The sequence below is a fragment of the Malania oleifera genome, chromosome 3 (assembly GCF_029873635.1).
Source record: "Malania oleifera isolate guangnan ecotype guangnan chromosome 3, ASM2987363v1, whole genome shotgun sequence".
NCBI classification, from domain to species: domain Eukaryota; kingdom Viridiplantae; phylum Streptophyta; class Magnoliopsida; order Santalales; family Ximeniaceae; genus Malania; species Malania oleifera.
Window position 1 is genome coordinate 56,278,799 of NC_080419.1, and position 26,490 is coordinate 56,305,288.

At 35.1% G+C, this 26,490-nt stretch overlaps 1 protein-coding gene across 1 annotated transcript in view; it reads right to left on the minus strand.

Moving 5' to 3' along the window:
- Positions 1-18,598: 18,598 nt before the first annotated feature.
- Positions 18,599-26,490, minus strand: part of LOC131150645 (protein transport protein SEC23 E-like) — a 62,510-nt gene continuing 54,618 nt past the window's right edge. The window contains exons 11-12 of the mRNA XM_058101496.1: positions 25,558-25,662; positions 18,599-19,287 (exon numbers count right to left, since the gene is read on the minus strand). Of these exons, the coding sequence (XP_057957479.1) occupies positions 19,141-19,287; positions 25,558-25,662 (252 nt within the window). The 3' untranslated portion in view covers positions 18,599-19,140. The remainder of the gene's footprint in view (positions 19,288-25,557; positions 25,663-26,490) is intronic.

Consider the following 26,490-nt stretch of genomic DNA (forward strand, 5'->3'; position numbering starts at 1 on the left):
GTAAGAGAAGGAAAAACGCCAGAAACTTCCACAGTTGTTCTGAGTAGTAGCTTTGGTAACAGGATTGGTATAGGTATGTATGTAATATTCTGTTATTGTAGTAATGGTGTGTGGTTAGTCTTTGGCAGATTTTTGTAATATTGTGAGCTTCCGAGATGGTATGTATGTAACCACGGTATTCCTCAACCATAAGTAAGGGTATGTATGTATTTGGGACGGGGCTGCTATGTGGGTGGTCGCCGGCTCTTCCTAGAGTCGAGTATGCATTTGGGTATGTTGTTGAGTTGGTAAATGAGAGATTAAAAATTTCAAGAACAAAACTTTGTAAGGAGGGGAGGTTGTAAGAACCCGGCCCGTGATAGGTGTATTAAATAAATAAGAAAAGAGAAGTAAAATTAAAAAGGTAAAAATCAGCCGGGCTCGTCGACGAGGTTTCTTTTCTCATCAACAAAGTCTCTTGTGCAGTTCAGCAATGAGATTTAGTAGCCCGTCAATGAGGAGATACTGAGGGATTTTGGGAAATCCTGAAATCTCAATATCGTTGACGAGTCCACCTTAATGTCAACGAACTTCCTTTTGTGGCTCATCGATAAGGACGCCTTCTCGTCACGAGGCTGGTCAGGTCAACTTGGTTATAAATACATTTTGGCTTTTCTTAAGAGTTAAGAAATCAAAATCCTCTCTCTCTCTCTCTCTCTCTCTCTCTCTCTCTAGGATTTTGGGCCATCTGTTGCCAGAATCAACAATCTGGTGTGGCTACGTGGATTAGGAGGAAAATCTCTACGTTTATAGCGGAGGTTTTGACCTAGAACTGAGGTAAGGCTCTGAATCCGTTTTCATTTTGGTAGATATGTAGAGAATAGGATTGTAAAGAAGCATTGTTCTTCGTTGTTTAGGTTTTGGGAACTCGGTTCGTAGTTTTGGAGTCGTAGAGTTTAGGTTTTTGGTATTCGGGGAAAGGTAAGGGGATTCTGTTTATATCAGTTATTTTTGAAATCGGAATTAGTAAACATGTCGTTTACAATTGTATGTATGATTTGGCTACTTATTTGGGGAAATCTATCAGGTGAAAATACGGGATTTTCAGGTTACAGTTTTGGGAAAATTTGGGGGTTTCGGGTATCATCTCTATTTCTGTTGGAAAATCATATGTTGTATAAAACTGTGATATTGAGATGATCGAACCTATATTTGTATTAAACTGTATTCGCAAATTGAAAACGATATGATTTGTTGTATACGAAATAAGTGTGGAATGAACTATTCTATGTAAAATGTTCCAAGTGCGTGAAAACAGTCATGACGGCTATTTATCGTAAGCTGAGAGGTATAGGAACCTGAGTTTTGAAATTAGGAATAGCTTCCCAAGAGGGGGGGTGAATTGGCTTTTAAAAATTTCTTTTAATTCCTTGAGATACCTTAAACTTTTTTTATTTTTTTTAACCAATTCTTGACTTGTTTGTTTAATTCTTTAATCAATCGAGAACTTAGTTCCTTTATCCAATCAATAACACAATTAAACAACCAATCAATTAAACAATATCTCCAAGCCAAACAATCAATTTATTTGCCAAGTACAAGTTAAACAATAAACAACCAAACCAAGATATAAAGTATTCAGCACTTTGGTAATATAACAACTCAAGATGGTTGTTTGTTTATATTTGCCAAATTTGAACCAAGCCCTGTAGTGAATGAGAATTTATGCTTGCTGATGTAAAGCCCTGTATAGATGAATCAAATCACTCTTTCCAAATATTTAGAACTCAAATAAACTCTTGGTAAATTTATCTTTGAGATGTTAACCAAGTAACGTACTCCCGTAAGGTTTCCGCAAGATATGGTGTAACCAATGTACACCCTTTCGGTTTCCGCAACCCAAATCAAAATTAAACCTTAAGTTTATTTGATTTCCAAACATATGTAGTTTATATGATTTTAAAATTTAAACCATCCACACAATTTAAATATGCTGAAAATAAAGAGTAAGGGCAAGAGAGAATGTGACGGAGATTTTTACGAGGTTCTTCTTATACCCAGCCTACATCCTCATCTTTGAAATACCACCAAAGGATTCACTAGTTTAGTTCCGTTGACGGGTGGAACAATACCGATTACAACACTCCTTGGTTAAGGCTAGAGCCCACCTTCTCCAAATGATATCCCCTCGTTCAGTCACTCCTTACATAGGCTAGAGCCCGCCTCTCTAAGCAATATCCCCTTGCTTAGCCAACGATCCAAACACCTTGGAACTTCAATGAACTACAAGAAACACAAGATAAAATCTTCGTACAAGTATACTCTCTCAAAGAGCAAGTTAGTACAATTTCAGCACTATATACTTTGAATGTAAAATATCAATATGAAATATAATGAAGCTCAAGTGTAGAATTCACCAATATCCTTCTTAGAAGAGGATTAACAGTAGGAACTTAGAGAAAGAAGGATCAACACTTCAGAATTCTCAGAAAAATAATTTTTCAATGAGTGAACAAGAGAGCTTTGGAAGAACAAGAATACTTTCAGCTTTACAAGCAGATTTTTCAATTCTTGGATAAGTTTTGATTTGCAAAACCATGTATTTACAGGCTTTCAAACTTTTTTCCATGTTGCAAAAGTTTCCTTAGAGAGTTTCCTAAGTTTTTAGAAAATTTGAAGCTCAAACGACTATATTTTAAAACATTAGAATTTAAAAATTTTTTCCCGTTGAACAGTGTTCAGTCGTCTGAAGTGTCGAGGTCAGTCGACTGAAGTTCCTTAACCCCTTAAAAAATAGAACTGGATACAGGGTCAGTTGACTGAAATCAGGGTTCAGTCATCTAATGTCACAGGTTCAGATGACTGAAGTCGCAAGTTTAGTCATCTGAACTTGCTACTGTAACTCTCTGCCTGTTCTGTCTTGTTCTATGTCGGCAGTGACCCCACTTCAGTGTTTTGGCCATAACTTTTTTTGTATAACTCCAAATAAAAGGAAAGATAAAATTATACAACTTTCATGTTGACCACTTTTTACAATAATGGGGTTTTGATAGAGAAAAATTCACCTTAATGCGGCTGTATAAAAACTGACAGCAAATGGAAAAACTCTTTTTAATGCTTTTCATTCCAAAAATGACTCTAACGTTTTTAAAATAATTTTTGACCTTATAAAAATATTTTCCAGGTATTTTAAAAAGTATCTAGGTCTAAGTTAATCTAAGAGTTTCAAAATATTTCAAACGATATTTTAAACATTAAAGAACTTACATAAAACTACTAAAACTTTTCTCATTCTAGGTTCTTGAGTCTTCATATTTTGTTTCTTCAAACTTTCATATTTTCTTCAAGCTTTCATATTCTTTGAGCTTTCTCACTTTCCTTTTCTTTGGCTCTTTGGACTTTAATATGCCTTGGCTTTCAACAACTCATTCATGTCCTCATATTCTTCAAGGTTTCATATATCATCTTTAAATCCATGTTTTGACTCTTTTAAGCTTCATTTGATCCTTGTGAGCACTTTGACCTTGCTTTCATCATATTTGATCCTTGTGGGAACTTTAACCTTACTTTCTCATATATGAGCCCTGAAATAACATTACTCACACAAATATGTTAAATTCCACTTGTTTGTTAGCATGAAAACAAGATAAGAACATTTTAAGCCTTATAAGGCCAACAAGCTCCAAAATGTTCCAGGTTTGGTGAAATTGCCATGTCTCGGCTAATTACCGTGGGCAAACGCCATGTCTCAGCTAAATACCATGGGCGAAAGTGTTCGGCTCTAAATCCGAGTGTGTGAAATATCTCTTATTTGTTTCGATTGGTCATCGATGGGTGTGAGTGGACACCGTATTAGCAATGATATCTCTGTGGGGGCTTCAGCTAATGCCAGGTTATCGGGTGCTTCGTGTAATGCGATTGGTTTCAGCCGAAGAGTGTGACGACACTGACCGTATGTTTTGTATCGTATGTACTGGAACTGGATTGTGAAAATACTAAAATTGTATCGTGTTATGTTTTATGTCAAAATAACACTTGTATACCACATACTGATATAACCTATTTCTTCCTCATGGAGAGGTGTCTCACCCCAATTATACAAATGTTTTTCAGGTCCTTCAAGTAGCCGTCACTAGCATCCTAGCCTAACGAGAGCGTGGTTGTCAGTTAGTTGCATATAGTACTTGTGTAAGTATGGATTTTGTAACTGGGTTGTCATTATTGGGTTTTGTAGACACCCGGGGTACGTACTGTATTTTGGAACGTAGACTCTAGTTATGTGTAAACTCTGGTATGGTACACTGTATGTATTAAAAAGAACATTTTCGCTACGTATGTGATGTGTATGTATGTGTATGTGAATATGTATAGGGTATACGTGTACCTGATTACGCGTCAAAAATAGGGTAATTCGGCATTTAAATTCATGCATTAAAGGTCATAATTTTAATTAAATTCTTGAGTATGTCCATCTTTTTAATCAATGAGTTCATTCGATAATTATCCTATTTTGTTGAGGAAATTTACGGTCATTCGTGTTTTAATATTGCAGGACAATTTTTGGAGATCAAGATTGAAATTTAAAATGTACAAGAAGCCAAGCATGTACTTGTACGTTGTTGTGTTCGGAAAGAGTCGCGTACGTGAACCAAGAATCAAGTAAAGATCCGTGAGAATTAAATGAAGAAGTCATGCAATCCGTGCGCATCGATTGAGAATCTACACGCCGAAAGTCCCCTTGGACATTTAACGGAAAGAAAATCAAGAAGAAAAAAATATCCATGTGAACATATATATATATATATATATATATATGTGTGTGTGTGTGTGTGTGTGTGTGTGTGTGTGTGTGTGTGTGTGTGTGTGTGTGTCTATTGTGTAAAAGGGCTGTGTTGGGCTTGAATCAAAATACAAGGTGGGCTGGCAGCTGGAAGAAAACAAAAAGAAAAAAAAATAACAAAACAAATAAAACAAAAAAAAAAAAAAGGAGGAGTGAAGCCGTGTGTGTGTGTGTGTGCAAAAAGAAAGAGGCGCTGGAACCCATGGGTAGTGCTGGGAACCCGTGGGTACTGCTGGGTGCACAAGGGCAGCCCAGCATGTATTGTTTTGGAGGGCAAGAAAGGAAATAGGAAGAGCCATGGAGACAGCAGCCCATGTATTGTTTTGGGCACTGAGGGCAAAAGAAGGGTTTTTTGGAGGTTTTCAAAGGGGAGCCATGGAGAGCAGCTGGGGGCTGTTTTTTGGGGTTTGTGCGCTGCTACAAGGGGAGCCGTGGAGAGCAGCTGGAGGCTGTTTTTGGGTTTGCGCGCTACTGCAAGGAGCAGAAGACAGCAGCTATTGCTGCTGTGTGGGAGAGCACACCTACGCCTTCTTTCTTTCTTTCCTTTTCTCTCTCTCTTTCTACTTCTTTCTCTTTAAATAAATAGTTTAGTTGCTTTTTGTTTACTTTATTATTAACTGAATAGATGTTTTGATGTTGAGTTTATTAATCTTTCTTTCAACTTGCCTCTTTACTTTGATGTTTGTCTAAAGATTTTGTTTGAGTTGTTAATGTTGAGTTTAAGTATTAATTTTTACGTTGTTATTTCAGTGATTTGTTAGGTTAATTTAATTTTTTATCTTTTAGTTTGTTATCTTAAATGTTTCAAGATTGAAATAATTAGTTGTTTTAATTTGTTGTCTTTCATTTTATTGATGCAATGAGCCACCATGAAATTAATTTGACCCGAAAATTGTGTATTGTGAGCATGAGTGGCTAAGTTCAGTAACTCGGGTTGTGGGTCAATGTCGTTTGCTTTCCATGGTTTATTAGTTCTCCTAAGAAATTATTGATAAACTTTTATTTGGTTGAAATTGAAAATTTAAGGCATCGTTGATAAATCGCTGGCTCTTATTTCTTGTTTTGTTGTTGACATTAGGCACATCAAAACCTTGATTTAATTTAGGATTTTCATCAACTAATTTTTACATGAAATTCAGTTGATGCTTAATGAGAGTTTTTATTTTCTTCCGTTTGGATGTGGCCAATTTACTCGAGCTTTAGTAATAAAATTTCATCTTATTAATGCCTTGATTGGATTAACAAGAAGAGGAGTAAGGCCTAGGGAATGAGTAAACGGTGGAAGCAAGCAAACTTTGAACCCGTAACCCGAGTATTTGGTAAATTGTTTCAGTTAGACTGTTTAGTTTGATTGCGTTTTTAAATTTACATTGTTGGAAAATTGATAAAATTTCAGTCTCGTTTTGATAGTTTATTCAAGCTTCTCTCATTTTGTTACCTATTTTCAAAATCATAAAAGACCAAAAATATTTTCAACCCATATTTTACGGCAACAGGATTTCACTAAACTTTCACAAATACTTTGATACTCAGTGGTCCCTGTGCAATACGATCCTGGACTCATCCTTGATACAACTTGACACTTCTGCACTTGGAAGCATAACTCAAAAGGAGTCAGTACCCCACGTGGTTGGACCCTCATTCAGTGTAGTATCATGTATGTTTTAATTGATACAGAGACATGTTAGGTTACTAAATTCACACTTGGGGCCCATCCGCGGGTTCGGGGCATGACAGTATGAATATGTGAGAGTGTTTGCCAAGAAAATAATATGTAAAAATGTATACAATGAGCACAAACAAACTCCCTTCAATCTTGCAATTGATTTGCAAGAGAGGGAAATGAATAAAATCAACTCTCTCTTTTCAAAAGGATGTTTGCTAGTGAGTATCTAAGAGAGATTTTGAAATATATGCTTGGAATGTGAAAGATGTAGCAAAAAGGGATTTGAAAATTTGAGAGAGTTCGTTAATCACTTTTTTGCTTATCATCACTAATTGAGACAAATGAAAAGGTATATACAGGTGGGACTCAAAAAGTGACCATTGTGACACAATGGGGAATAATAAAAATGTTTAATTTGAGTTTTAATCCCAATTACCCTTAATTACCGTAGTAAAAATTAAAGCAACCCGAGAGATTCCGGCGCCTGCCCCTTGGTTTGATCACCCGAACAGACACATGAAGAAAATTTCTTTTTAAACATTCGGGTGCCTAAGAAAAGAGTCGGTTTGCTGAACCAAGGTAATTTTCCAAAAGACCATGGCTCAATCGCCCGGTGTCAAGTTCGGTAGCCCAAACTTGAACATTCGGTAGCCCGAGGCAAATTTGAATGTGATGTTCGAGCTTCCGAGTTGGTGGGAAAAGTCAGAATTGCAGTTCGGTTGCCCGAGGACGCTACTGTCAAATTGGCTCGGTCGCCCGAAACCAAGTCAACCTTTTGACTGGTCAAGGGTTCGGTCGCCCGAGGTGTTTTGAACACCAGGCGTTCGGTCGCCCGAAACCTCACATTGTCCTTTTATGTCCTATTCACTTCAATTAATTCCCCAGATTATATATGTGATTTTGGGGACTATATTATGTATTTGTGTAAGGACCTAAGGTCTCTTTAAGGTCTTTTTGAGTCGGCCGAAAAAATTCGGCGTATCCCTAAGGTCAGTCTATGGTCTTGAGCATTTAAACCCTATCATGCATGCAAATGCATTATTACAGACCATATTAAATATAACAGACACAAAAGAATAAATGCAAATACAATAATCAAATGGTCTTCATTATTTTTTATCCTCAATCTCTTTGCTCTTCTAAATGCCATATGTGAAGTGATATTTGCATTCCTTATGACTTCCTTGTGTTCCTACCTTCAATGCATGAAAAAAATGATCCTATTTCTAGAGCTCAGTGCACAGGTAAGAACCATTGGATTTTTTATAATCAAAACAAGGACTCATAGAGTCAACATTCTCCCCCTTTTTTATGATGACAAATACCATAAGCAAAAGTGGTAAAAGCCAAACGGACTCCCCCTGAGGATGTGCATGGTATTCAAATTTGACATTGGAGTTCAAGCATATAAGGAATGAAGATAAGAATTCAGATAGGAATTTAGAATTTATGCATTCAATTTTGGGTTTGTCAAATAAAGCATAGAAATACCATGTAGTTAGCATAGAAATACCATGTAGTTAGCTTTCTCAATTTTGCAGATACTTCTCCCCCTTTTGACATCAGCAAGAAGGGGTTAGTGTAGGAAAGTGAACACAAGGCATAGCTATTCAGGTGAATGATTTAATTTTGGGAAGACATTTAGAAATTTTGGCAGCATGCCGTTTGAAAATAGAGCATTTCCCAAAAAAAAAACTCAAGGACCTGATAGATTTCACATTATTTGTGCATCATTTAAATCAAACAAGCAATAGCCTCAAGCATGCAAAGCAAACAATTTAGTATAGTTCAAGGCAATTTATGCAATGATTCAAATACATCCAACATTTATGATCAATGTAAAGCAATCATTTTAATATACAGATAAAGAACATGAATGTAAGTGTTAGAATTATTAAGGAATTTAGAGTTGTAGAATATTAAGTTAAGTTGCATTCCCTAACAATTTGAAAGATATGTCTTAGTTGAAATGAGTTGCCTATACTAATCAAGATTCATTTCATTATTGCCTAGTAGTATAAGCCATCATTTTAAATCTCTTAAAATAAATATACTGGTAAAGGTTAATTTACTCCTTTATGCAAAAAATATAGCTAACCCAATGGATTACACATGCATCAGAAAAGATATACTAAGGCATGATTTTGTGTTCACAACCAAGAGCAACCCATATCTTATTATATAGCTTTAAGAGTTGGATATGATGTTCAGGTTTTCTGAAAACCCTCAATATTTGAAAAGCCAATTGATGCATATAAGTTCTTTACGCTCTTTCTCTAGGGATGGAGTGTAGCTCCCCTAACTATTTGATGATTATGATAAGATGAAATTTAATTATCATTTAGTTTTCACTCATCCATTCAAAAAATGTTTTATCATTTATTTTAACATAATCATCTTTGTGCAAGATTTTAGGTTAGAAAAAGTCCTATCGAAATTTCGGCAGCATGCGATTTGTAAATCAAACATTTTTCCCATAAAACCTGTACCCGATAGGTTCAAATAATCAGCAATTTATAATTCAGTTCAAAGCACACGAGATCCTATATCTACTACCAGCATGCAATTCTCTTCAACTACATCCACCATGCAAGAGGCATTCTAGACTAAGCATGAAATCAAGTAGCAAGCAACATATCATAAAATATAACCTATCCATCAAAGAATATAAATAGTAGAGAGTAGAGGATAGATTTGAGTTCAGTATAATGTCGTTATTCATTAAGGCATATAAACTATGATCATGAGAGCATTTAATATAAATAGTCGTGAAAGAGAAATGCTCCCCCTGAGTTATGTGCTTATTCATTTTATGTCTTTTCTTAATTTTCTAATTCTTTAGCCAAGTGTTTTAAGTTGTCAATGATTATATCTTGGCTTTGAATGCTTTTGGCTTAGAGGACCAAAAAGTCACAATAGATATTTCTTTAAGTGAACTAAGTCAATAATGCCTCTATTTTTTTGAGTCTCAATATGTGTGAGAGGCAAAGGTTCAAATCGTTTCTAATGTTAATCTCATGTGCATAGGTCTCCTAGAAATATATGCATTCATCTAGATAAAGACCTAGTGTAACCCATTTAGCCATCAACACAGTCAAAGGATATGAAGCTCTAATAGTTTTGCCTTGAGAGTAGAGAGCTTATGAAAGAAGTTTGAATAAATACTTTTTGATAATTAAATCACTAATGGGTACAGAAGAGTATTTAGGATAGGCGGGACATTTTTTAGTCTAGGCAGTCTAAAGATAGTCCTAACTGTTTTGGCAAAGAGCATTAAAGAGTATATGAATTTCTTTGAATACCGCTCTTTGGTTATTTTAAATTTTCCACAAATGGAGGGTATCCTCTAGATATTATCATAAATTAAAGCAAGGATACGAACCATTGAGAGGAAGAATCTCTACTTAGATATGATCGGGGTTTTGTAGAGATTTCCTATGGAAAGGAAGGTGAACCAAAATTAGACAATTTTTATATTTTAATCACAAAGGTACTAATTTAATATAACTCAGTGAAAAGTTTAAATTCCTTAATGGATGCCTCTAATCTTGTTTATAGCAGGATGTTTTGTCCATTTGGAAGTGGATTTTACTTTGATATGCAATAGCAAAAGTTTTCATATTTCACCCAATCACTGTGATATAAATGCATTAAGCTTGGATTGGATACCTTTCTTGAATTTTCATATTGGCTTGATTAACTCTAAGATTCTTAGTATAATGAAGAATGTAATGAATGTGTATACTAAGATATTTCATTTTAGGCATATACCACTTCCCAAGCTTGTAGTCATCGCTCCCCCTAAACCTAAGAACTAAGGAAGACTTGAATGATTATATTGTTTCTATTTGAATCTAATCTTCCTTGGGTCCTAAAGGGTTTGCCTTCATCACAACCCATATCATTTCCTTGTCCATGCCGCACACCTCTATGTATACAATTATATCGAATGTGCCTTTTCGTTTTACAAAATAAGCATGTTTTGTATATTTGTGAGTGAATGTGCTTACTAATCTTTTGTTTGCTTGATAAGGCATGAAAATGATAGTGAGATTTATGGGATGATCTTGAACCCTTTTTGAAAAGATTTTTATTTTTATCTCCAAAGAGTTTATTATGATTGTTCTTTTTACTTTTGGCTTTTTGGTGAACATTTTGAATCATCTTCCTTTAGGCAAAAAAAATTCAATATTTTCTTAATCTTTTTCTTCTCTCAGATAGCATGGAAATCTTTTAATTTCTTTAATTGTTTAGCTGCCCTATTAGTTTCATTTTTCAAAAATGCTTTCCTTTTAGACAACACGACTAGAATCTTGTGATTTTTAAATGATTCATTTTCTAGTCTATTACAAAAAGACATGCTATCGTTATTCATTTCAGCACATGATTCATTATTAGATTTAAAACAATTATTATGGGGATCATTACATGCTTTGCCAACAAATTTATCACAAGGAATATCAAATGATTCATTAAACGATATATCACAATATTTTTCACAAGAATCATCACATGCATCATTAATAGATTTATCACAAAACTCAATAGATGATTCAGTATGTGATATAATACAACATTTGACACAAGAATCATTAATTGAGCTGGAGTGAAAAATCATATACCTCCTTTACTGTTAATGCAATTTCTTTATGATTTACCACATCCAGATCATTTGAGCTTGACATTTCTGGGAATGTGGTCACCTTTTCCTAGGATTCACCATATTTCTTTTCAAGTTCTTCTCAGATTTCCAATGCACTTTCACATGCCATGATCTCATGAAAAATGTTAGTCTCTAAAGCACATAACAGAATATCCATGGCATTAGAATTAATCATATTAAAATCATTTTCATTTATTTATGCACATCTTCCTTTAGCAGTCACTAGCCATGCCCTCCAGCCTATAGATTTTATAAATACGCTCATCCTTATTTTCTAGGTGGTGAAATCAACACCATAAAATATAGGAGGCCTAGAAGGTGACTGTCCCTCCCCGAATGGGGATACACCAAAATGAGTCATCTCGATCTTTTGCAAAAACATTTAAGTCAATGCTACGAGGCTCTGATACTAATTGTTGACTTTGGTATATTCCCAAGAGGGGTGTGAATTGGAATTTTTAAACTTTTTCTTAGGTTAAATCCTCAGCCAGTATTATGCAACCTAGAGTCTTTCTAAGCAAATGTCAATTATCCACTAGTATAAAACTGAGCAAATGATCAAGATAAAATATAGCAAGCTCAGTATTCTCCAAATAAGTGTACGCAAATATTTAAAGCAATTAAAACATTCACAGCAGTTCAAATACAAGCATTCATGTGCACAATTGAAAGTGTGAAAATTAAATAGAGAGCCGACATAAAATATGTTATCAGGGTTCGGCCAATACTGCCAACGTCCCCACGTCTAGCTTGAAAGCCCGAGGATTCCACTAATGCTCACTTAATGGGTGGAACAGCAACGATTACAGCCAAGTCAATTAACGGGGCTGACCTCAACCTACAACCGCACCTTACCGAAATGGTGCACCTAACTTTCCTAACCAAGTCTAAGTCAATTTAAGACTATTCAACAGAGCTAGTTTCCCTCTTCAGGTCCATGCCTAGAATACAACTAATCAGCTCAAACTTTTACGTACAAATAAAGTGCTTCTATACAAGCATATATGTACCACAATTCAACTTAGTATAATCAATGCACTCACATATGATAGTGAATTAATACTCAAGTGAGATTTGTTCTAAATAGGGTATCTACTCACAGTAAGATATATATATATATATATATATATATATATATATATATATATATATATATATCAATGTGTATACGCGTGAGTGAGTAAGGTCTTCGATTCTAGAATATGTTATTTACAATATAAGCAATCACGGAATCTCAACAACCTTAAGCTAATACCTCAATAATATTTTTCACAAATTAAGCACAATAAAGGTGTTGAATTGAAGCTTGCAAAACAATATCAAAGTTTATATGCAAGCTTTCAAGTTTTGCAACTTGAAAGCTAAAAATAAGATCATCCCAATCAAATATTTATATATGAAATATTATAGGAAAGATCAACCAAGCAAGAACTCTCAAAAAAGGTTTTCAAAAACGTATGAATATGTGAGAGTGTTTGCCAAGAAAATAGTATGTAAAAATGTATACAATGAGCACAAACAAACTCCCTTCAATCTTGCAATTGATTTGCAAGAGAAGGAAATGAATAACACCAACTCTCTATGTTCAAAAGGATGTTTGCTAGTGAGTATCTAAGGGAGATTTTAAAATATATGCTTAGAATGTGAAAGATGTAGCAAAAATAGGTTTGAAAATTTGAGAGAGAATTCTTTAATCACTTTTTTTAGCTAATCATCACTAATTGAGACAAATGAAATGGTATATATAGGTGGGACTCAAAAAGTGACCGTTGGGACACAATGGGGAATACTAAAAATGTTTAATTTGAGTTTTAACCCCAATTACCCATAATTACCGCAGCAAAAATAAAGCAACCCGAGAGATTTGGGTGTCCGACCCTTAGTTCGGTCTCCCGAACAGACACATGAAGAAAAGTGCTTTTAAACATTCGGGTGCCTGAGAAAAGGGTCGGTTTGCTGAACCAAGGCAATTTTCCAAAAGACCGCAGTTCGATCACTCAATATCAAGTTCGATAACCCGAACTTGAACATTTGGTAGCCCGAGGCAGACTTGAACGCAATGTTCGAGCTACCGAGTTGGTGGGAAAAGTCAGAATAGTGGTTCGGTCGCCCGAGGATGCTACAGTCAAATTGGTTCAATCGCCCTAAACCAAGTCAATCTTCTTACTAGTCAAGGGTTCGATCGCCCGAGGTGTCTTGAACACCAAGTGTTTGATCACCTAAAACCTCACAATATCTGTCCTTTTATGTCTTATTCACTTCAATTAATTCCCCTGATTATATATGTGATTTTGGGGACTATATTATGTATCTGTGCAAGGATCTAAGGTCTTTCTAAGGTATTTTTGAGTCGGTCGAAAAAATCCGGCATATCCTTAAGGTCAGTCTATGGTCTTGAGCATTTAAACCCTATCATGCATGTAGAAGCATTATTACAGACCATAATAAATATTACAGACCCAAAAGAATAAATGCAAATACAATAATCAAATGGTGTTCATTCTTTTTTATCCTCAATCTCTTTGCTCTTCAAATGTCACATGTGATGTGGTCTTTGCGTTCCTTATGACTTCCTTGTGTTCCTACCCTCAGTGCATGCAAAGGATGATCATATTTCAAGAGCTCAGTGTACAAGTAAGAACCATTGGATTTGTCATAATCAAAATGGGAAGGACTCATTGAGTCAACAGTTTGCTCAGATTAGCAATTAATTAGCACCTTGATTAGAAAAAATACTCTTTGTATTTTTTAGAGTGCTTTTCCAAATACAAAGCCTATACCCTCACATACTACTATTCCTTTGATAAATCAATCCTTGTGAGAGTTCTTGGAGTGATTATACATTATTCACATTATTAGGAAACTCTCATTGTGTTGTATATTTGATTTTTGGATTGAGAGTTGAGTATAAGGTTTTTCCCCGATTTTAACTAATAAATTTTTGTGTGAGAAAACTTTTGTAGCTAGTGAGTCTTTGCATCGTTGTTGCAAGACTCATCAAGCTTGTGGTTTTTGATTGTGCGAAATCCTTTTCGCAAGCATATTTTTTCAAATATCTTTTGAGCTATTATTTTGAGAAAATTATCTTTGAGATATTTTGAATACTCTAATTAGAACTATTTGAAACTTGTGGTGATTGATTAATATTGATACTTTGTTTCAAAGATTGTTTGAAAATACACTCTAGGTCTTGATTGTATATTTACATTAGATTGAGTGTAAGCACACTTTATTTGCACTGAGCATAATTACTATCATCTGTGAGTTCATATTTATCTAAATTATATTGTAGTACATATATACTTGTGTAGAAGCACTTTATTTGTACACAAAATTTCATATCTAGTTGCATTCCAAGCGTGGGCTTGAAGAGGGAGACTTGCCTTGTGAAAAGTCCCATATTGGTTTTGACCCGGTTAGGAAGGCTAGGTGCACCATCCTGGTAAGATATTGTATTTGGTGTTACTGCACCCGTTAAGTGAACCTTAATCCTTGTGCTTATGAGCCAAGGCGGGGACATAGTCAGTATTGGTCGAACCCCGATATCATTTTCGGTGCCACTCTTACTTTTTCTGCATTATATTCTTCTTTTTGCTTGATTTAATTTTCCAACTGAATATACTACATATCTGATTGACACAGTATTGTATCTGGTTGAGAAATATTGAAATTGTGGTGCATGTACTAAAAATTGTTTAATATACCATATCTGCAAATTCATACATACTTAGACTGCCCCTAGGTTGTGTAATACTGTTACTGGATTAGTTGAACCTATGAGGAAATTTTTTAATCTCCAATTCACCCCCTCCTCTTTGGGATTGCACCAAAGTCAACAAAAATCATTTGAATTTGTATTCTTGAATTGAGTTTCTATTTACTTTTGGATACTCCTAAACAGACTTTTATTTTTAATTTCAGAGTTTATAAAAGGACAAGTCAAAGGCCAGTCAAATTCAAAACTCTCATGACGTTTGACAGCAATTTGGATTAAGAAAAAAAAAATCACAAAAGGAAATTGTAAGAAGCCCAAGTCCAAAATTCACTAGGAGACAAAAATATTATATAAAATAAAAATAAATAGAGGTAGGGATATAGCAGAAAATTGGACTTCTTTCACCTTATACCAGATTGCATGGGACATAAAAATAAATGATTTGATTGCAGTTGTTCTGTATGAGCCATTCTAGAACAATCATTTTGTTTGCTTCATTCTTTGACTGCTCTGCTCCGTATTTTAATCATAACTCTCTCATCTAATATAGGATTGGCATGATTCAAGTGACGTTGGAAAGCTTACGAAAAGAGCTACAATTCATTGTGAGATAGTATTTCTCTAATCCAGACATTTACTAGGTCAAAAGTGGGCCGCAATCCAAACCTGGAAACGAGAGGATATTTTTCAGCGTTGTTTTGTGTTGTTCCGTTTTTAGGGTTTTGTGAAGGGAAATATATAAGCCAAACTTTTTGGTGAAGAGAGGAGACTGGAGACTTTAAGGTTTTCTCTAGAATTTATTTGTCTTTCATCCTAGCATGGAAAACTAAAATTCTCAAGTAGGGCTAAAGATGAACTTGCACACTAGATGGTATTTTCAATTTGTTTTTAATTTATGTATTTAATTTTCAATTACTAAACTCGTTTATTTTATCATTCTCAATTCATTGTTGATGTTTTCTTCTCCGAATAATCATAGAATTTATTCTATTTATGGATTCAATCATGCTTTTTCTATTGAATGGATTAGTTCTTTGATTATGTTTGGATCAATTATTTATCTATATTGTTTTACTTCTTCGCTGCAATATCGCTCCCTGAGTATATTGTCGTCGTTGAATTTTTTTCAATAGGGATAATAATTTATGTATTCTAAAAGTGGTGAATGATTTTTCAAAGGGTTACATTTGGTTAATTTTGGTTCATAAATCTATACCTTCTATTGACTTTTTGAGTCCGATCCCTAGTTTTGATAATGACAAACCGCAAGTTACTAATATGTGTGCCTAAGTACTTGAACAGGTTAATCTTTCAGAACACATACATGAAAGTGAAGTGGATGCCAAAAAGACCTTAAAGAGCACATACTCCCAACATATTCATATATGGCATCTGAAGTAACAAAAGATTGAAGACCTCTCTCTTTATTGTATTTGCATTTATTCTTTTAGCTTTATAATATTTAATATAGTCTGTAATATCTGCATCACATACATGATAGGACTAAAAGCTCAATGACCATAGAAGGTCGACCGACACTAGGTTTTTTAGGCTAAATTAAAATGGCTAGACTTTAAATAGACCCTAGGTCCCTGCACGTAACAATACTCGAAATCAGGACCAAAATCTTAAGTGTAAACGAGTTTCCGTTGACCAAATTCAGTGCATTATAAACGCCTCGGTTGACTGAACTGACCAATAGTCAACTTGTTGACTTAGGTTCAGTCGACTATATCTTTTTGAACATGTCTTCCTCAATCGACTAAACTCGCTCGTGTCTGACACCCAATGGTTCAGCCAACCGAACTTCCAAGTTCATTTTTTATTGAGTCAACTGAACTGGAAGAATAGCATACCGAATTCAAATATAGCCGACCGAACCTCGAAGGGTTCCAAAATCACCCTAAGTCAGCATACTATATTCTTGTGCCCGCTCATAAATTCCTACACTTTATATTCCTACACATGTATGTTATATTTGATATATTGTGAATGTTGCGCATGATTTAATTTCCGCACATTATACTTATCTGTGCATTTAGGATTACATAGAAAGACCCTAAGTTGTGTATTAGTAATATCTTATTTAACCTAGGAAGAAGTTTTTAAAATCCCAATTCACTCCCTCCCCTCTTGGGAATACACCAATTCCAACACCTTCCGATTGGGAATTTTGGGAATAGAGTTCTCAATTGAGTTATTCAATGAATTAATAATAATTAAAATACCGAATTTGTGCAAGGGATTCCTAACACTTTTCGTCAAATTTGGGTACTTTTTCCGTTAGTCACTTTGATCACTTTAATTTGCATTTAAAATTAATCTTTGTTCCCTATTAATCATTTAATATTTTTCTTTAGTTTCTTTGTTCCTTCTGCTATTCTTTTAATTTGTCTCTCTATGAAATCAACAACTCAAAGTTATGGTACAACTACCACGTTATTCTTTGGGCGTAATGAGTGCCCAATGAGGATTGCCCACTTGAAAATTGTCCACCAGAGGAAAGATTACATTAGTCTTAAGAAAATTCATGAAATTGTTGTCCAATATTTCAATGGAACAAAATAGAAGTCATGTATAGATCATAAGCAAACAAAAACAAAAAATTGCATATTGTTGTTATGACTAAAAAATATGTAAAATTATGGCATCACAAGCACAAATGAGTAGAAGTACCATAGGAGTCCGCGGGCGGACTAAATACATATGGATGAACACCAACTTGACTCAAAAGTTTAAACCTAGTGGATCTTGAGCCCAATCATGTATACAAACACTCATCATCTAATCAATTTTTTCAATGTGAGACAAACTCATAGGTAGAATTCTCAATAATGAGTACCCCCCTATGGATGTGCTTGATTTAGATATTTAAATCTTGTTAAGACTAGTGAGATGTGAGTTAGTTTAATTTTATTTTTAAATTTTTTTACTTTTATTTTTATTTTTTTCCTGTCATCTCTATATGGTGAACTGGTTTGGACTTTGAGAGGCTGTATTTGAAGCTTAAATATAGAAATAGAATTCAAAAGTTGACAGCCAAGTGGGCTTTAGATGCTTGGCAGGTGATCATAATGATAAAAGAGTAATTTCAACAATATAAAACGTAGTATGCTCCCTAAGGATTCTATTTATATCCTAAAATCAAGCTTCACAGTGGAATCTTGCAACTGGTTTAGTCGTCTTTTGGATGCAATCCTTCAAAGTAATATATGGTAACATGTTCTCCCATCCGATCTGTGACGCACTCGTCAGAGTGACTAAATACCCTAAGGTGGCACACAACTGTCCTAGACCCTGCTCCCCAAAATCTTGCTCTCATACATTATCTGAAGCCAATGTTTTGGGGTTGGAAGGAGCAATAATAACACTATGATATAGGGCATACCACAAAAAGCACATTTTGGTCACGCTCGAGTCGGGGTTAAACTGAACCACGTGCGAGCACGGCAATAATTCAGCAGTACATGCAAGCTCAATTAACGGAAAGAAAGCTCATCACCATCTAGTTACCCAAAAAATATTTTAAAAAATATATATACATAATGCAACTCATATACATTGCCCTGGATTTTTAGTTTTAATGGAACAAAGGCAAGAGCAGACAATAGGACCCCATGAAATTCAAGCTTAAACTTCTGCATGGATCACGGGGAATCAATACGAAACATGTGGAGAGCGCGCACACACCCCCAGCCACACAGAGAGAGAGAGAGAGAGAGAGAGAGAGAGAGCTATATTTAAAACTTCATTGAAGAAAATTATGAGTCAAAACTAAACTGAAGAAAATAATGTGTCAACTGCTGAACTTTTCAAACTAGGCACAAATGCCCAACAAGTATATAATTAAATTCAGATACACAGCCTGTTTCGCTGACCTGTGCCGCTTACAAAAATAAATGGAGGAACAAAAAAGGCTTGACAATATTATCTTCCTGCTTGGCTTTGGCCCTGCTGCTGAATCACGGACACCTCTTTAACTTACAATTCCCATCATACCTTTTCTTTCCACGTAACTCTATCAACCAACAATAACATTTGTCACTTATTCTCGCAAGGAAACACACACCTTCCCGCCACCTCAAAAAATGATATTTGCTTTCCTTATTTTCAAATAATGTGTGGTTTCAGCTCCCACTTAAGAACGATGGAAAGAAAGCAATAGAACTGAATGGACCATGAGGATAAAATTGGGAGGTGATATACAACTCAACACTCCGGGATTTCCACAACACAACTCATAAATTAACAGTTGATATCCCAAGTTTTGCATACCCTCAAGATTGCACAGCAAGCCTTTGAAGATGCTCAAAGAACACTTGAAGGCTCACATCATCAGTGAAGATCACATCTGATCCCGCAGCCATCTCGTGAACATTATTATACGTGGCTGATGGATTCAACTTTGCCAATAGAAATCTTGCCTATTATCAGGTCATGAAATATAACAAAAATATTAGCTTTCTACTAGAAATAAAAGAAATCATAGGCCCATCCACCTACTCATTCACATAACAACAACAACGACAAAAAAAAATAAACTATAAAAAAACTAAAATAGATCAGTGCATAAATATAATAAAATCATATAGGAACCCTAGTATATATAGAGTCTAGAGACATCTTTTGGCCACATCGCCCAAATTGGATCACCCCGGGGTTTTAAAATCAATAAATTAGAATCTTAAATTTTTACCACATCAAATAGAACCTTTCACCCTTGAGCCAACAACATTGTTGAATTGTAAGCATGCAATCAGTCAAGTCTTAAGCTATGAATTGCACTTGATGAACGCTGGAAAATTATGTTTGACCTCATTTTTCATGCAGGCACATACAGGTCCTAAATAAAGGCCAAGCACCCGAGAATTTACTGTTTGAATTACCATGTTGTAGCAATGCATCGCTCATGCAGCAGTAGCAGTTTATTCTTCTAGGGAGCTCTCATGTCTTTTGAGTCTTCTATTGGGATTATTATGACCAAGTCTTTGTAAATAGAAAGAAGGAGGGCTGTGATTAAAAGCTCTCAAGGAAGATTAAAGAGTTATGACTTTAAGGTTTTGTCCAACTCAATGTTTTAAAAGGCGAAGGCGTAAGGCGAGGCGTTTTAACAATCAAAAGGCGAGGCCTAAGCCTTAAGGAGTTGGGGCGTAAGCCTTTTGAGAATTTGTCTTTTAAGATAAAAATTTGTTAAATAAATTATATATATTTTAAAAATAAAGTAAAAGTTAAGAAAATCACAAATATAATGTAAAAAAGAAAAACTAGATGTACTTCGCAAAATACTTGTTGGCCATTCAAAAATTGCTAACTTGAATACATGACATAAATCATGACAAAAGTTAGTTATACCATTACAAAGTTCAAACTATTTTTATGACGTAAGGTACAAGTCCAGTTATTTTGGAAATGTTGAGGTTCAAGAGTTTTAGAAATAAACTCATATTATGACATTCCTTTTGTAAAAACATGTACTTCAAATTTTCTAACCAATTCTAACTTGAGAATCACACACCTTAAATGTGTAAGCCTCAACTAAAAAGGCGCAAAAGGCGTGCTTTTTGTAAAAATGCGTAATCCTCAGCATGCAATGGGTTAGTCTTTTTGGAATTTGGTATTTTAGATTGAGCTTTAAGCATGCGAGCCTCAAGGCGAGCCTCAATTGAGCCTTTTAAAACACTGGTCCAACTTGTAAAAACCCTATTGCCAACACGGTAGTTTGAATTTCAACAAGAATAAGGTTGCCTCCTATAATAATAATAATAATAATAAGAAGGAGAGAAACAAAACTAAAAATAGATAGGAAAAATTGGGCTAACAAAGCCACCCGATCACACAAACGCTTCAGATCACAGAAGCAAGTATGGTAATATAGTGGGCAAGAAAGCTGTGGTGGAAAAGTTCTTTAACATCGCAACTTTTTGCGTGCTTGCCAATATGCCTTAATAGCGGAAAGACAAGCATCGTAGTATGGTGCAAGGAGGCCTTCGTAGGGAAAAGTGGAGGTGAAGAACAAGGGGATTTAGGTTCTGTTTTGTGGGGTCTTAGATGGACAAAAAGCTCGAAAGATGAGCCAGAGCACTATTGTGTCTAACAAGATAGGTGACATTGTGACAGGCATGTCACTACTGGCCAAGGCAGACAAGGAAAAGAAATAGTGAGATACGGCACACAACATCTCTGATTCCAGCTCCTTGAGGACAGAAAGCAAGTCAAGATTGCATTTTTCTCCTGTAAAGAAAAATGACACTTCATATGCATGTCCAATATGAAATATGAATTTGGCAAAATTTGAGATGGATGGTTTTCCAGATCCAATTTTTTATAAATGTCCTATTGTGAGTGCAGTATTAGGAACACCAATTGTTCTTATATATGCATAACCCACATTATAGAAGCCATTATTTATGCAGAATCAACTGGGGATACATAAATCAATTTATTCCCTACTTCTATTACCAACCAAAAGACCAAGAGTTCTTAAAGCATAAATTTGTTGATTTACCAGTTGGGAATTTTTTTTTGCAAGTTCGTGACCTGAACATTGTTGGAATTGATCAATATTTACTAATCCTCTGACTGATTGCTTCCTTCATCTTATTTTGAATTCCTTTTGACCATAGTCATTAGAATCTTACAATTCGTGATTTGATTCATACAATTCGCATAGACTCCACACCACATTGATTCAAATCTTAGTAACGAATCTAAAAACAACTAAATCATTGCCGAATCTATTGATTCACCTCATGAATCTAACAAATTGATCTGATTCCATCAATTCAAAGTTCCACACAATTCTGGACCTATCATATCCTGACATACCAAAGACTAGTTTAAAACCCCAAAAAACAACATTTTTTATGCCTTTTATTTTTACATGATTATCTTCCATTCCTTGTCTACGTCAGTTTTGTACCAAAAAAGAGAATATTGAACTTTAGGTCCTAAGTTGCTGTCACAAAATCATTCTTCACTCTTGTAGGAGTTCAGTGTTCTGCCATTGAGGGGCAGAACAGTCATCAGCTAAGGTGGTACTCATGTTTCATTGTGTTTTAAGATTCAAAAGTTGAATTTTTAAGTAGTTTGTGCAATTATTAGCACTTTTTTAGGTTATTTTTTAAAATTTTTGATTCGACAAGAATATGCATGAAATATTTTTTTTTAATTGGTCATAAACACCAAAGGTTCAGTTTTTTTATTAGCATTTCTTGATTCCTTCCCCTAAAAAACATAAAATTCATTTTTTCGACTCATTCCCCTACTTTTCATTTGTCTAGGGAAAGCATACACATGAAATGTGATCTTTTTTTATTGTCAAAATTTAAATATTTCTACTATTTTTCTTCTTCATATATCAATATATGCACACCATTTAGAATTGATTTTAGAAATTTTTACTAAATCGAAATGATTCAATTTGATTCTCGATTCCCAAAATTGGAATTTTAATTCACGATTCAAATCTCGATTTGTCAACTATGCTTTTGACAGATACTGGCACTTGAAATATATGTGGAACACTATATTGGGAATGATTTTCCATGTAGATCGGAGGAAAGCTTCAGATGGATTAATTGGACAACCTTATCAATCACAGGAAGATCAATTCAAACTTGAAGAGAAGTTTTCGGAACTCAGGGGTTTGATCCAAGAGCATCCAGGTCCAAAATAAACGCCAAACAGCCCAGAGTTTTCTGTTCACATTACAGTATTAGGTAGGGGTGTACAAAAATTACCGGAAAACCGGACCGAAATAACAAGCGGTTTGGTTTTTCGGTGTTTGGCTTCAGTTTTGGTTTCTAAAAAATTATATTTTTAGCTTCGGTTTCAGTTTCGGTTTCTACATATAACCGAACTGAAAAAAACCAAAAATTGATTTAAATAAAAATATATATAAATTAATATAATTACTTATTATATATGGGCGGGGGTCTGGGGAGTCTGGGACTAGGGTTTCATTTCTTGATTTCAGATTTGGAATCTCAGATGTCAGTTCACTGCTCCTCCTGCAGATCTGCTCTCTTGCTGACGCCAACTCTTCCTCTCTCTTGCCGATGCCGACTGTGCCTCTCTCTCGCCGTGCCAATGCCAACTCTACCTCTCTCTCGCCAACGCTGACGCCAACTCTACCTCCCTCTCACCGAAGCAGCAACGTCAACGCTTCCTCTCACTCGCCGATGCAGTGACGTCGACTCTGCCTCTCTCTCTCCGACGCAGCGACGCCGACTCTGCCTCTCTCTCGCCGACTCTGCCTTATGAAAATAAATGTTAAATATTTTGAAAATCGATTATAAACCAGAAAAACCGTAACCGAATCGCAGAATATTCGGTTCCCCATGGAATAACACATTCGGTTTGGTTTTAGTTTTGGTTCGGGAAGTTCAAAATCGCAATTTTTGGTTCGGTTTCGGTTTTGCCCAAAACCAAACCGAACCAAGTACACCCCTAGTATTAGGTACTGTTTGTGCTGCAGTACTTGCTTATTCCTTTTAACTATGTCTTTTGATACTTCCATTCAAGTCACCTTGCCCTCCATCTATAGATTGACTAAAATTAAAATCTCTTATGGAAGGGTGAAGGTTGAAATTCTAGGGTTTTCTATAAAGCAGCATGACCGTTTTTTGGAGGCCGTAGTTTCAGTTTCTCTTTAGCCAACTTGCTGCTGAATTATTGCTGGAACCTTGTATATATAGAGTCACTGAACACTAGACAGCAATTTTTACTGCTCAATGATGCATCATTTTTCCTCTTAGGGACCCTGTATTCTCAATATACTTTTCTTTGATCCCTAGAAGCAGCACATGAAATAAGAATGCAGTAAGCTTCAAGAGGAAAGATGAAGATAAATCTACCTACTATAGTTAGTCAAGTCACAAGGCATTCACAGGTCTGCACTTGCTTCCTTGCACCATAAAAACTTAACAATGCCCTATTCAGTACATAAACAAAAGCTCAGTCCTATTTGACTGATTTTAAAACCTAGAGGCAGTTTGATACAATGACCAAAGTTGAAGGGGTGATCAAATGAATCCAAAAGAATAACCATCAACCAAAGGTGGAAAAGAGTTGGACCAAAATTCCTTACAGGTTGGCTTCCAGACTTATCAGGATTAAAAACACAATGTTAAAAGGCCTATAAAGCATCCAGTGCATGCCTAAAACAGGTTCCTATAATCAACACTGCATGTGGTGGTGCATGCATTGTGTGAGCATGCAGTCCATAGCAGCTTAAGAGCTTAAAAAAATCAGTTGAAAATGTGCGAAGTAGTGTTAGTATTTCAAATTTTCAAGCAATCTTCTGATTCTTGAATTACTATTTTCAATTGCAAATCAAAATGAAGGCACTAAGCCACATAGCAAGAAAGTAACTTCTCAGTCGGATATGTAACAAAGCAACTAAATAGAACTCCCAACACCAAACCATCATACTCTACATTAAAGAGGTAGTATTGACATACAAACACAGATGACATATTCCAGCAAAGAAACGAAGAGTTTGTCAGACCAAAGCTCTAAAATTACAACTGGGGGTCATGTCGGTTTACAAAGTACATGCATTAACCATTCACTTCAAAGTTCAATTCCAATTACATTGCCCCTAATATCGATGATATATAATTAATAATGCATCTCCATGGATGCATCGGAAGTTATAGTGGAAGCAAAATCTTTTAACAAATCTTAAAACAAGGGCATAGTATGTATGTGATTGGCATAACATAAACTAAAGTAACATAGATTATCTTGTAAAAACTGAATTGATCAGTGGCATAACATAAATATAACCATAACAAGGTCTCAACATAGTCAGCAGTTCTTAATGGATTGATGGAGAGAAGTTCCATAAAACAAACCCTTGCTAATGCAAGTTTGTATTTGAAATAAAAATATGATGAACATTTTAAACTACTTAATATATATTTTTGAACTCTTTAATTTTAATGGCTCACAGCAATAGCTGACAAATGCAACATCATCTACCAATTTTTTGGCATTCTTTAGATTACCCATCTTTCACTATCTATATGCAGAAATGTAAAAAGAGAGTTTTGTTTGTGGTTTAATTTGTGTGAGAAAGACTGTCTTGTTCCTACTACTATCAAGTCTCTCACCTACCCACACAGAGTACGATATAGAACTGATTTTACATACACAATAGCTGCTTCTATACTCACTACAAACAAATATAATTTGTCTGAAAATATTGACAGTTTATAGCATTGGCACATAACTAATTGTTGAGAAAAAAAAAAATCAGCCCTATGATTAGAATCGTTGATAAGTATCTGTGACAGATATTCTAAAATATTCTTTTCATAACAATAAGTGATCACCATTTCAAATTATAATTTCATCATACAGAATCACAAAATTGTACAGATATATGGCATTACAATCCCAATAATCATTTCAAAAGTTACAGCAAGGATCAATTGTAAGCCTAAATTACAGATTTTGGATGATAAAATTCCCAACATAAAACAATCATTTGCAATGCAGTGTGCTTGTAAATAGCTTGCAATTAATTGACAAACATGAGAATTGAATGCAAAACAGAAGAATGCCTATATGCCTCAGTAGACCAGGGTAGTGTGTGCTTTGCAACTTTAATTTTGAAAAGGGAGACATAAACGCACTGAAGTTAAGGAAATAATAAAGAGGACTGGATACGCAACGGGTGGGGAACTGACCTGAGAACCATGCTGATCGCATACTACTAATCTAGGGACAGGGAACCGATCGTGGATGATCATTTGGGCATCATCATGAGGAGCTTGCAATAGCTGTGCAAACACCTATAAGAAAAATATTAAAGTACATATATCAAACAATTCAGTAAGATGAAAGTATTTCTTCCATGTATAAAATGCATTGTACGCCATAATTAAAATGGAACTTAGAACCCTGAGGAAACAATTGGACAACTTCAATCAAAAACCCCCAAAATTACAAGAGGCTCCTTTTGCAATGAGAATTTACAGATAATTTATAGGACACAAGTATTTTGAAACTATTTTTAGAATTTTCAAACATTTTGAAGAGAATTTCCAGCAAGCAGCCCACTTTGAAATAATAAAATTAAAATCCAATTACAAATGTACAACCTTAACTAGATCCAAGCTAATTTTATCTTAGCATTGCAACTTGAAAGTTCATATACAACACCAACACGATCATGATGCAGATTTTACCATAAATGTCTTCAATGGCTCCAAAGTAGCAACTCATGCCAAAACATTAGGTGTCGTGTCGTTTGTGGAATCTAAGATGCTCCGTGGAATGACATATCCCAGGAATACTATTTCTGAAATCCCATTGAATGCGGACTTACTACCAAATCACTTTCTGGCCCCTGAACAAATATTAAAATGAAATACTACAATCATGACATTCCTAGGACTCCTGCAAGATATGATCAACCAAAAGCCACCTTAAGGGGAGGTAATAAATAGAGATGGCATATATGCCCATACCGAAAAACAAATCTATTCAACTTGTGTAGATTGGGAATGAGAAAATGAGGGGAGATAATACAAGTGATGTTATTTTACCTACTTACCCAATCACTAAATCTCTTCACTCATGGTGCAGCCAGCTAAAAAGAAAATCATACCAGCTTTTAG